A 13,179-nucleotide genomic window follows, 5' to 3' on the forward strand; every position below is an offset into this window, starting at 1 on the left:
AATAAATTTTAATTTGATTTATAAACTTTTATTTTGGAAATAACAAGAGTCCTTCTCGATGCCGGAAGTACACAAACACAGGGCGCTCACGTTGCTTTTTCTGCAATGGATACCGTACATGCTCGTTTCAAAGAGAAAATAGGAGAAGTAGTCTTACCCGGAGATGTGTTTTCATTCAGATTGCCTGAGGATGGAGATGGTGATGGTAATATCAAAACCGAAAAGATAATATGCGGTCCAGGGCTCCGGAGAAACGGAGAGGAAGTTAATGTGTGCAAAAGTGGAATTTTGCGGCATAAACAGCCAAATCTGTACTGGATAGACTCTCAGCAGAGACGGGTGAGGAACTGGACTCATACACACTTATTTTTTTAAGTTGGCTAAAGTTTATTCTGCTTTGAGACAGTACTGGAAATTGAGACATTTTGTAATTTCTCTCTATTTTATTCAACAAATGCCCAATGGTCATGATCATGCATGGCATTACGTGTGCGAGAGAGAGAGAGACTGTGTGTGAGTGAGTGAGTGTTTCATAAAACAAAAATAAATAAATCTGTTGAACCAACTAATTTAGTATTAGTCTGTCATCAGGTTTGTACATACTCAGGCTGATCCTTATTTCTTCCAGTATGTACCCGCCAAGGGTGAAAGTGTGATTGGTATTGTGACTGCAAAGTCTGGAGATATCTTTAAAGTGGATGTGGGAGGAAGTGAGCAAGCATCTCTCTCATACCTTGCATTCGAGGGAGCTACCAAGAGGAACAGGCCTAATGTGCAGGTACTTGCTTATATGAACACTCTTACACCCCACTCAAATGAATAATTCACACTGTTTACATTGCATTATGATTCTACACACTGATAATGTGACTTTGTTCTGCAGGTTGGAGATCTGGTGTACAGCCAGTTCACAATTGCAAACAAGGATATGGAACCCGAGCTGGTGTGTATAGACAGCTGTGGCAGGGCCAACGGTATGGGGGTGTTTGGAGCTGATGGGCTGCTCTTTAAAGTATCTCTGGGACTAGTGCGCAGGTTTGTAATTTGTCCATGTAATACAGCTTTGTGATCTATACACTTCCAAGCTTAGCTTACTTAAAGAAAAGTCAGAAGTTGCGATTAGTTTTTTATTTCATATTGTGATGTACGTCTGAGTGAAACGGCTTCTCAAACAGGAAAGGAACTGGGCGGGACTTGATTTAGTCCATTGGGAATTGGTTGGATGGTTGGTTTGCTATTGCTATGATAACATGTGAGTGGCCCTCACGTCAGTAAACACCGCATCAGAGAAGAGAAGGGATGTTGCTGCAAGAGGGAAGGGTAGACATTTTATTAAAGATAATTAGGGTACATGAATCCATTTAATTATTATAATAATTGACTCTGTTATTATTTCATACCGTTTAATGTACAACACTGAGGTGCAAATTGTATCTGCACCTATTTAAATACCATATAACTACTATTTACACTTACTGCAAAAAAAAAATACTGGTATTTTACTCTGTGTAAATAGAATCTATTGCTAAGAAAATATAATATTTTCACTTGGTGTAAAGAATCTAGTTGCTTTTTACCCTTAGTGTAAATAGTATTTACTGTGATTTGCAGTTAGTGCAAATAGCCGCTGCCTAAAAAAATGACATTCACTGATAAATCGCTTAATAAATCCTCCACAAAATATTCCATAAAAACAAGAATTGTCCATTTTGATTTCATGGTTAATTAAAAAGCTAAAAAAGAAATGTTTTTTCTTCCCATCAGACTTCTGGCTCCTCAGAGTGAAATAGTGAAGGACCTGGAGAAGATTTTTCCCTTTGAGCTGGTTGTTGGAATGAATGGCAGAGTGTGGGTGAAAGCAAAGACAGTTCAGCAGACGCTGATAGTGGCCAATCTTCTGGAGACATGCGAGAACATGACCTCTCAACAAAGACAGACACTATTCAGGAGAGTGGCAGAAGGCTCCCTCTAGAGGACTCTGAAAGATCACTTTTCCCAGAATTCAACTGGTGCCACACATGCTTAAACGGCTAGTTCACCAAAAAATTAAATTCTGTCATCCTGAATGAGTTTCTTTCTTCCTTTGAACACAAAAGAAGATATTTTGAAGAATGTTGGTAACCAGACAGTTGATGGTGGCCATTTACTTCCACAGTAGGAAATAAAAATACTATGGAAGTCAATGGCTATCCTCAACTGTCTGCTTACCAACATTCTTCAGAATATCTTCTTCGTGTTCAACAGAAGAAAGTCATACAGGTTTCTTCTCAAAGTCATACATGTACACCCACGCTACATGAGGGTGAGTAAATGATGACAGAATTTACATTTTGGGGTGAATTATCCCTTTAAAGTACCCGTCATCAGTTTTCAGATGAACAATGGGTAAAGCCTCTGAAAATGTTCAAAATCACTCCCTCTGTATGTCCAGTTTTGGAGACCAAACAAGTGACTTTGGATATTGGTGTGTTCACCCTGTCTGTCCACCATAGAAGAGAAGTCATCCTTTCTCTCAAAACAAATATTTTTGCCTTTATTTTTTATAGGTACAAATTAATAAAATCTTGTTGAAGCAGTCAATGAGAACTGTGTTTTTTGTAGTGATTTAAAAAGTCTTCATGATTGCTGTCTGTTTTCTTCATGTCCAGAAGGGGGCACTTTCTACAATTTCTTTTCTACAATCTTGTCTTGTGTTTTTAAAAGTTGCTGATTTACTAGTAGTTGCTAGGGGAACACCATGACTGTAACCAGCATTATTTTATATCCAGTGATCCCTTTATATACAGGCGTGTTGAATATTAACCTTTACTCTACAGCAAGGCTATTGTCTCAGTGATATTACAGTAATACATTTTAAGGCTAGGTGTCTGTACTTCCTTAAGTTGTGTTTATTGCGTCAGGATTTAAAACACAATTATATAAAAGTCCCTCAAATCCTTGTACCCCACATGTCCTCTGAAAACAACTGTTTTTAGCCATTTTTTTAACCCCTTTCTCTTTTTATTTGATCAGAAATTCAGTAAAAATATTGTGAAATATTACGACTTATAGGAACTGTTTTCTATTTGAATATATTTTAAAATGTAATTTATTCCTGTGGTGTCAAAGGTGAATTTTCAGCATCATTACTCCAGTATTCAGTGTCACATCATCCTTCAGAAATCATTCTAATATGCTGATTTGGTGCTTTTGTGGAAACCAATACCGCTTTTTCAGGATTCTTTGAAAAATAGAACATTTAGTATTCATATGCAATACAAATATGTTTCAATATAGAAGTATTTACTATCAATTTTGATTAGTTTATTGTATTCTTGCTGAAAAGAAGTATTTATTTCTTCTCTCACATTTTATCTGGAGCATTTGTGTCACTTTCATGTGTCACTGGCATGGCTTTTTTTTTTTGTTACCAAATATATGAATAAAATAGGAAATATTAACATCAGATGAAATTTTTTTTTTTTAATGGTCAATATACAAATATATTTGACTGCAGGATGCACAATCCACCAATCAGAATGTGGTGAGAGTTTGATTAGGAGGGAAGAACATAACTGATGATCAACACAGCCAGATGCTTCTTGAATCTTGCCAAGTAAACTTTGAGATCCCAAGGGCACTGAGTTTCAGGTCTTGTAAATGAATCTGTGGAAAGATGTGTCTCTGGGCACGTTTTCCTCATTGGTTGACTGGTGTGTGCAGACAAGCCTCCAATGCATTACCAGGGCATGGAAGATTTGAGTCACTGCTAGAACAATGTATTTGAGCTCTGACTGATTCTACTTGAATACAAATCTGACTCACATTAGATATGCACAGACTGTAGGTAGCTTTTCTGGTTTGTAAAATAAGTTTGACCCTGGGGCCTTAAATATAACCGTTGCGTAGCTACGCACAAAACAACTCCATTTCCGACGTATATAATTTGTGATTTATAATAACAAACTTTACGGGAACATTTGCACAACTGCACGCAAACTCTGGCCCATGCGATGCACACCGATGGTGAGCAAATCTTAAACTACATGAAATCATCACTGAGATGTAACAACATTTTTTATTTTTAATAAATAGAAATATTTGTTGTGGATGCAATGATGTTGAACAATTTTTCTCTGGCATGCCGTGTTTTAATGCTTTACCTACAGAGATAATTGCTTTCAATGATAAAAGCAGATTGTCTGAGAAAATACTTTAATGCAAATAATGCACACCAAGGTCATTCTGTTTCCATTAAAAATATAAATCAATTATTTGGCCAGTGGAAAAGATTGAGAAAAACTTGCTCTGAAATGTATTTTACACTATTTGATTTATCTATTCAAAAACAAGGCAAGGATAGGCTACTAAATGATTTTTATTAATGTAATGTGACGGCACATCCGTATTTCATATTTTCCTATGTCCTGTCACGTTAAACGTATAACGTGGATGAATAATCATATGCAAATGATATGCAGATGAGGATTTGCATAGTAAAACTAGGCGTTGTAAGCTCCATTGTATGGTTACAATCTTCCGCTGACTAGGATTTATAAAGTGAATTCTGCGCAGGTTCTGGCGTACGCAGAGGTTTATAAGTCTGAATATTTTTTTGCATACGCCATTTTAGGCTTTCGGGCCTGTTAAGAACGAGCGCTTGTGCGTGTGGCAGGACTTTCTTCACTTCCAAATATAAAGAAAGGCTATGACATGCAAAAGGTCTAGTTTTCATACAAATTCACTTGACAGCCAAATGAATGCTGAAATAGAGATGTGCATAATATGAAAACTTGACAAATTTAAAGGGATTTGTTCATCAAAAATTTCAATTCTGTCTAGACTGCATTATTCCAGAATGTATTTTTCCCTTTTCTGTATAAAGCAAGACAAGTTAAAATTTATTGACCTACTTTCCTGTCTACTAAACTGTTTTAGAATAATGGGGGGGGGGGGGGGGGGGGGGGGGGGGGGGGACTGAAATAAAATTACATAGGCCTATAATAATAATAATACACATATTCTGATATTTTAAATACCTTAAGAAATGTGTTTTCCTCAATCAGAGGAACCAACATTTTTAATAAACAGTCAATGTAGCAATTATTATTTTGATGTAAATTTGGTAAAATACAATGAAAAACAAATCTAGCCGTTTTGTGCAACGTTTTTTTTTTAAATTATTAAAATAATAATGATTTTAATTCATATGCACCGATACATTTTTTTAATTTTGTTGGTGCACTATCGTTTTAAAATGATTCTCTACTCTCATATCGGATCATTGACTATCACATATTAATCCAGGAAAGTAGTCAGATGTGCAGGATACTTCAGGCCAGGTGAGAGACTGGAAACATTTCTCTCTTTCTCCATCTGCCACTGTCTTTTCTGCGTCTGCATATTCCATGAATGTGCATTTAACGTTTCTCCAGGGGCCTGAGCCCTCATGAGCAGCTCTGAATCATGGGCCGTGGGCTCAGTGCCAAAAAAAAAAAGAATCCCTGCCGGGGAAAAGAGTGTTAGCCAAACGCTCTCCTGCAAGCAGAGAAAACGCTGCTAAATCTTAAATAACAAACAAAAGCTTGACACTGACGACCCTGTTGTCTGAGTGGACACAATGGCTCTGGTGCTTTCTATGTACATATTCACGAATATTGACCTTTAGCACGTCACAATCACATTTCATTATCATTACCTTGATGTTAGTCATGATTTAATGTCAGGAAACCTCCCTGTTCCCTTAAAAGTGTGCTAAGATTGCACAATATATGCTGTAAGAGCCTGAATAAGGCTGTGAACCGGCTGAATGTTCTCCCTTCGCTGTGAAAAGCTTTCGTCATGCTCTCGCTGGACATTTGCCTGCGCTGAGCTGCAGCTGTCCAGCCTCAGTTGTGGTCATATGCTTCCCAGAATCCTTATCTTTCTCAAAGCTCTAGTTCGTTACCTCGTCCACCTCCTCACCTCCCTGCCAGAATCTTCCACATTCATCTGCATAGTTCCTCTAAAGTGCAAACAGATGTCCCTCAGCAAATTGGATGCATCTCTGCTTCTCATTAGCTCTTACAAAGTTGGCTGGATCAAAGTCGGTTTGGCCTCTGTATTTACTGTTCTACATAAACAGCTAATCTGAACATGGAAACTGATGTGGATTGGGGTTGAGCACAAACCCTGAAATTCTCATACTCACTTTTACATACAGCCCTTAGTTATTTTGCCCTGAGAGTATTGCTTAGATAAATCGATGATACTAATGTACATGAAGACATACCATCATTTCTCTCTCTACCTCCCTAACAACTCCAGATGTCACAAAACAGCAAGTGACTAAACAACAACAAAACCAACAATAAAACAATGTACATACAACAAGAAAACAGTTTAAAATGCAACTGTATTAATTTGTGTGCATTAACGATTATTAATTATTCATGCCCAACACCAGTATCAGAAATTTGAGTATAGGTTTTATACTTCATTTTGTAACAGCGCAACTTACGCAAAGAATAATTGTAAACATAAACAATTCCAAATAAAATATACTTATAAGTTCAAGCTTTGATTTCTACAAGCTTGAATGAAGTAGCCTACAAATTACTAACTAATAAAACTATGTTTTATATGCATTTACTTAAGCACAGAATCATTTTTAGGCAGCAGCTTTTGCAATAAGTGCAAATAGCAATAGATGCTATATACACAGTGCAAATAACACAAGAGCTGCTATTTACACTAAGTTTAAATAGCAATAGATTCTATTTACACTAAGTGAAAATATATTTGCACTATGTTAAAATAGAAGTATTTCATTTACAATAGGCTAAGTGTAAATAGTAGTTAGATGCGATTTATACTTATAAATAGTGGCAGATACTATTTGCACTTCAGTGTTGTTGTACATTAAAACAGTATGCAATAATGTCATAGAACGTAAATTATTATATTTATTAGAATGATTTAATTTGAATATTTTCTTCCTAAACGCCTCTGATATGCAATGGGAAAAGGAAGAAGAATGAGTTCGGAAAAAGGTGGATTCGAACTCAGTCAGTATAGCATCAAAAGGTATTGCCACCCAGCACTACATGCATTTTCAAACTGACAATGGTGGCGGAGTTAGTGTGTAAATAACCTCTGCCAACACTGTGCTGGTATTTCATTTTGTTTTATTTGACTGTGTTGCTTTTGGAATTGTCTGTGTGTTTTATACAAATTATATTATTTTGGTTCTTAAAGGTGTCCTTGAGTTTGGGAAGCGTGTTATACATAAAACATTGTTACTGGTTTGTTGGACTCATTGTTGACAGTGGTGACTCAGTATGTTGATTTTTCCTTCCTGGTGCTCTGCTAGGTATTTGTGGCTAAAACTTCCCGGTTGAATTTCTGTTCCCTGAATCGGGACTTCGCCTGCTTGGAATTCAGACAGGACATATGGGTCTCAGAGGCCTCCGTATTTTAGGACATGTCAGCAAGGTGTGTCTGTTTCCTGCAGCTGGCGCTCAAGGTCACCTCACTCCCACACAGGAAAAAGAAATGCCTACTCATAGTCTGTTTATACCAGCATTAATATAGCCAAGTTCATTATAAATCTCAGGAACATGTTAACACGTTGCCAGCTAACTTGATTTTATGCCATGCAACCTTCATTTTCAGAACTGCTGGTTTAGGTGTGAAAAACTCCAATGGTGTCTAATGCCAGAGCAATTCAAATTCATAGTCTGAACAAATTGAAACAAATCTCAGACATTTAAAAAAGACAGCAATGCATTATGTAAAGTATCACGCTTAAGTTTGCAAGGCAGCTGTGTTTTACACTAAGGAGGAGTGACTGCATCAAAACAGCTCTTGTGAAGGAAAAGGTCATTTTTCTTTTTTGGCCAGACCTATAAATACAAACCAAGTTAAAGCGTGGCAATTCTGAGATTATATGTTAGAGACATTTGATAAAACACTACAAAAGTGCCCTGCCTTATTAAAGTTTACATGTCTTTATCACTTATTACAAAAAAAGGACTTTGACTAAATATTTGGGGTTTGAAGTATACGAAATCACATGATATCATACTAATATATAGATTTCCCAGAGATTATTCTGAAAAACACAGTTAAATCAAACTTAGTAGCCATCTAACTACAAATCTTCAACTAAATGTATCTTCACAGCAATAAAATCAGGCATTTAGAGTAACAAGCAGCAGACACCATAAATTATACTCTCCCTCCAAATCAACACAGCTGTGTGTAAGAATCACCAGTGCAATCTGATTGGGGCAGAAGCAAAGACGTGTAGTTGGATTGTGTGCTTGAAGATTAATCTCAAGTAAACTGGTTTTTGACAGGTTTGTAATCTTAACAAGATAAAGATCTAAAACTAATTTAAACCCCAAGTAAACTAGGGTGCGGTTACATTGTTTCCCCGCATAGTCGACAACAACGTTAAAATGATCCACGTTCACATGGATCCATAAAAACTGCTAAACTTTCTGTTGAGGAAGGAATCATGTGAAATTTATGTCATCTTCCACACAAAGACTAAAAAAGTGGCTTTAATCTAGTACAAAAATTTTACTCTAGTATTTTTGTTATATATATATATATATATATATATATATATATATATATATATATATATAGGCTACCAATAAAATACACCAATCCAATAACATTCTGGCTGATAGCTAAAATGATAGGCAGTTATGCTGTTTAATAATCGTTTTTCAAATAAACAATTTTGCACTTATTTTTTAGTATTTGGCTAAACTTAATGCTGGTTTTTCATTTAAATATTCTTTTATTTTATTTTATCAGAACAAGGTACATGGAAAGTATTCAAATTGCACTATTTTTTAACAGCATTCACACTAATGTTCATATGTATTTGATTTACAGTAGAAAATATGGCTTCTTTAAACTATTTTTTAATAATAAATAACTTTCAAAACCTGTATAAGGAAGTGTATACTACAAAGTTTCCCTGAAATTATTTGCTTTCTATATCAGCAATCAAACTAGTAGGCCTACATATCTCACACACACACACACACACACACACTATTAAAAATGCTTTCTCTCTAAAAATGCTATTAAAATTATGCTGCCAGGCCAGTAGTTTGCAATGTCACTTTGTAAAAACAAAAACACTGAACACGTACGCATGCACATGACGTCACCATTTTCACAAATTCATGTTTTTGTAGTTTAAAGGAGACAATACGGTATCATTTTCAAAAACGTGCACTTTGAAACCCATCACGTAAAGTATTTCTTTACAAAAGTGACATCGCCAACTACTGTCCTGGCATACAGCGTTTTTAGATGTTTTCATGGATCCGTGTGAACGGGATTGTTTTGACAATGGTGCCATCTGTACGCAAAAAAAAAATGCAAAGGAAAAACCTTTCTGTTTTTAGTAATTGTTGTCGTGTAAACGTACCCTTAGTCACTACATTGTATTTTCTGTTGGTAATAGAAACTAAAGCTTATAAGGACAAACTGCTCCATCAGACGCCATTATTCTTTCCACATTCAGCCAACTTGCACTTTTGCTGTGTGCTCACACTACACATGTATATGACTTCATTTTTAAAGGTCAAAAATGTCATGCACACACACCTGTTTGAACTATTGATGTACACCTCATTATTATAAAATGCCCTTTTTGTTAATATTACGAAGTAAAACATTAGTGAGCTATAGCCTAATAGCGAGCTGCCATTTACTTTAAAATGTCAATTTATTTGGTAAATTTTTTGCAATTAGATGGGAAGGATTTATATTAGTATGTATTATACTAAAAACTACCATTATGTAAAAATAGTTTAAAAATGTGCATAAACGTAATGAGACTTTTGTGCTTTTTTTTAGGAATTTTGAAATGTGCTTAATTGTAATTTTGTTTTTTATTAAGATTATTTTGATTTTAGGGTGAAATATGAGCAGCATATGTTCTCAACAGGTCACCAGAAGGCCACACTGAGGTTGTTAAAAACATGAATCATTAATCTTGTCTTGCTGGTTTTTTGTTCCCCGAAGCGACCTTCGAGTCTCTGACCGGTTTGTCCACCAAGGAAACCAATAGGTTTCTCTCTCAGAGCAAGGACTGACTTTCCTTTTCCTCCATTCATCACTTCTATGTTACTAACAAAAGGAATAAAACATTAGACCTGAGGTCAGATCACATAGGTGGTTAGGCAAGAGTTAACTGGTTTGTGTGCATGGAAAGTTGCAATTGCCTATCGGCTCTCTTCTGCTGAAAAGGCAATGTTGACTTCCTCTTGCCGAACGAGTCGCGTTACGGTCTTATATTTCACTTCACACCACAGTAAAGTCACAAGCGGAGTTAAATCAAACACCATTTAATTATTTAATTTCCATAATTCCAAAATTAAGTTAATTGTTCACTGCATTACACTTAAGCAAGAGGAACATATATAGGCATAAAAAAGGAAAACAAAAGTTGTAGGAAAACCTGAAAAAAAGTGTCAAACAATAAATTTACAAAATAAAAATTAAAGTTAATTATGTGCTGGCCCTAAACAAAGACCATTGTCTAAATAGTTTTAAACCTCACTATAACGGACCATAGGGGGGAAAAAAGCCAAAGATTTTTGTGCCAAAGCATTTGGTTTTGAGACAGCATTAGCAGCCAATCCCTTCTGATTGCGAGTGCTGTGCCGAGTAGAGAGGTAGTTTTCTTTCCTTGTGCAAAGGAGTTTTTATAAGGCATGGGCGAGTTTTTAAGCTGGAAAGAAAAACTATAGGTCTATCGGGCTGCTCGGCATGGAGGACATTTTTTGGCAGTGGCCCTTAAACATTCTGTACATTTTGTATGGGCTGTTAGTCGCCACCTTGAAAAGCACTTGAGCAAACAGCTAACATACATTCATTTGCTCCGTCTGCATTTCATACCCTGACAGAGTTCAAAGGCATTTTTGGTGTCCACAATGACAGGTTTTAAAACAAAACACTGTTATCTTTGCTTAAAAGAAGAATTTAAGAGCAGACCAGCACATATAAGAGAGAGAGAGAGAGAGAGAGAGAGAGAGAGAGAGAGAGAGAGAGAGAGAGAGAGAGAGAATACAAGTATCAACAGGTCAGTTCAGCAAAGTTCTCAATGGCTTCTTGTTTTCATTACAGTAGAGAGCTTGAATATTCTTGTGCCCTTAATAACCAGCATAGTTCTGAGAAAATCACAATGCAATAAAAAGGACTTAAAACAACGAAATGGAACAAAACAAAACTGAAATGTTGACCTGATAGAATTGCAACCAAAAATCCAAATACAGCAAAGATAATGCACCAAACAGAAGGGAGGAATCTAATGTCTTTTAAGATGCAAGGCTGCCACTTTGGTGCTCCAGCAAACATGATAATGCTCCAATACGCATTAAGCAACAATTCAGGCCAATACATTCAGACATCTCATCCCTAACAAAGAGAGAAGTCATTTAAAAGCCTCTGTAAAATACAAATAAAGATGCAATTCGTAATAAAAGTAAACAAAATATGTGACAGCCCAAAAATGCCGGTTTGCTATGATTATAGAATATCCACAGCCCTTGATTGTTATCCCAGATTTTTTTGCATTGCTTAACTTGCTGACTATCCTTTAAATATTCACTTTCGAACACGCAAACTAAATAATCCCATACACAGCAACTCACATTCGTCGTCCTAACAGGACATTTTCAATTCAGATCAATTTAATATGCTGCTTCCATCAAATGGCTCAAAATATAGTCTTTTTGCTCAGCAGAAGTCTCTGAGACAGAACAAGGATGGCCCGTCGCCTCTTGAGGGCAACATGAAACCCTTGTGTGTCTACTTTAGCAGCCGAACAGTTCTGATACACTGGGCAAAAGGAGTCCGGACCCCTGTATTCACCATCGCATGTGCAAAGATGGCAAAACAAAAATTTCTAAGTTCTTACACGTCTTTTTAAAAAATATATAATCCACTTTGAAAATTGTCCAGTTGATTTGATATAATCAAGGCACATTTGGTTTTAACAGCCAGCGCTGCGGTTTCAACTCAGTTTTGATTTGGTCTCTACGCCGGAGTTATGGTTTTCCCACATCCACTGTGATTTTGGTGAATAGCTGGTCTTTCTCAATCTGAACAACCGTGTATGTTAGTGAATTGATACCGTCTCTTGCCATAGTTTCTCTTGTGTGAGCTATTCTGTCAAACCTGTAACAGGAAATGACATGATTAACATTCCACAGTGCAGGAGGGCATTACGTATTTGTTAAAGTGGCCTCTATTTGCACAGTCTTGTTAGCATTTAACAAAGCAGTCACTCAACTGAAATGTATTATTGCAATGCATTTCAAGGCGCTTAAGGTTTTACAGAACGCATCAGAAAGCTGTAATATGTGTAGGTACCTCTGTGGATTGGGGTCGTTTTGTTTGTCTCGCTCATGACGGATCATTCTACATCTCCCAATGATTGCATCGGGCCTTGATATAGACATCCCTTTGGAGCTAACCCTGTGAAAACATGCAGTGCTTTTCAATTAATTTGATTCAACACTCTTGAATGTATGTGTAGACAATAAACATCCATAATTTTCCAACAGTTCAGAGACATTAGCCGCTTTTACACTGTCGGGCCAAACCGTTCTCATTGCTTAAAGGGATAGTTCACCCAGAATTGAAAATTCAGTCATTTGGTTACCCTAAATTTTTTCCAACCTGACATTCTTCAAAATTATCTTCATTGTATGGACAAAAACACAGGCATTTTTTTTTTGGGTGAACTATCACTAACCATGGCAAACAGTTTCAAAGATACTGATATTTATTTTATAAAATGTAATCTAATTTACATGAATGACACAGCCATCACACGCACAATAGCAGCTGACACAGACCATCCCCTGAATAAATTCTGAATACTACTCCCATCTGGTCGCAGATACAGAGCACTAACCTGGACTAAAGCCTATTTCAAAAAAAGTTTTGTCCCCACCGCCATCACAGTGCTGAACAAACTCTAATACTGCCACCTCCCACTTCAGTTGTCTTGTAGTGTTTACATTTGATGTGTTTATCTGGGTCTTGTGTTTTTGTATATGTATTTGGATATGTGTTACATGTTCTATGTGTTTCCTGTGATATTTCTGTGCTATGGAAGAAGAAAAAAGGATGTGTGAAAATGATTATCCCTATGGGACAATAAAGACTATCTATCTACTCATT

The 13,179-nt window shown here is 36.4% G+C and overlaps 2 protein-coding genes across 2 annotated transcripts in view; one reads left to right on the forward strand and one right to left on the reverse strand.

Annotated features, from left to right (window-relative positions):
• The first annotated feature begins 53 nt into the window (after positions 1-53).
• On the forward strand, positions 54-2,580 carry exosc3 (exosome component 3). The gene is made up of 4 exons (XM_077247534.1): positions 54-339; positions 629-778; positions 884-1,035; positions 1,765-2,580. Exons 1-4 carry the CDS (start codon positions 106-108, stop codon positions 1,970-1,972), a joined length of 744 nt encoding a protein of 247 aa, XP_077103649.1. The 5' UTR covers positions 54-105; the 3' UTR covers positions 1,973-2,580.
• Positions 2,581-10,318: 7,738 nt separating this feature from the next.
• Positions 10,319-13,179, reverse strand: part of b4galt1l (DP-Gal:betaGlcNAc beta 1,4- galactosyltransferase, polypeptide 1, like) — a 29,275-nt gene continuing 26,414 nt past the window's right edge. Inside the window, exons 5-6 of the mRNA XM_077247541.1 lie at positions 12,364-12,468; positions 10,319-12,168 (exon numbers count right to left, since the gene is read on the reverse strand). Coding sequence (XP_077103656.1) covers positions 12,039-12,168; positions 12,364-12,468 — 235 coding nt within the window. The 3' untranslated portion in view covers positions 10,319-12,038. The remainder of the gene's footprint in view (positions 12,169-12,363; positions 12,469-13,179) is intronic.

Source organism: Siphateles boraxobius, unplaced genomic scaffold, assembly GCF_051911475.1.
Source record: "Siphateles boraxobius isolate OS27281-9 unplaced genomic scaffold, OSU_SipBor_1 3, whole genome shotgun sequence".
Taxonomy (NCBI): domain Eukaryota; kingdom Metazoa; phylum Chordata; class Actinopteri; order Cypriniformes; family Leuciscidae; genus Siphateles; species Siphateles boraxobius.

Excerpts from the sequence above, each read along its gene's own strand:
- exosc3 (XM_077247534.1), top strand. The coding sequence starts at position 106 with ATGGATACCGTACATGCTCGTTTCAAAGAGAAAATAGGAGAAGTAGTC. Across the intron at positions 340-628 it reads TAGACTCTCAGCAGAGACGG|TATGTACCCGCCAAGGGTGA; the intron begins GTGAGGAACTGG and ends TATTTCTTCCAG. Across the intron at positions 1,036-1,764 it reads TCTCTGGGACTAGTGCGCAG|ACTTCTGGCTCCTCAGAGTG; the intron begins GTTTGTAATTTG and ends TCTTCCCATCAG.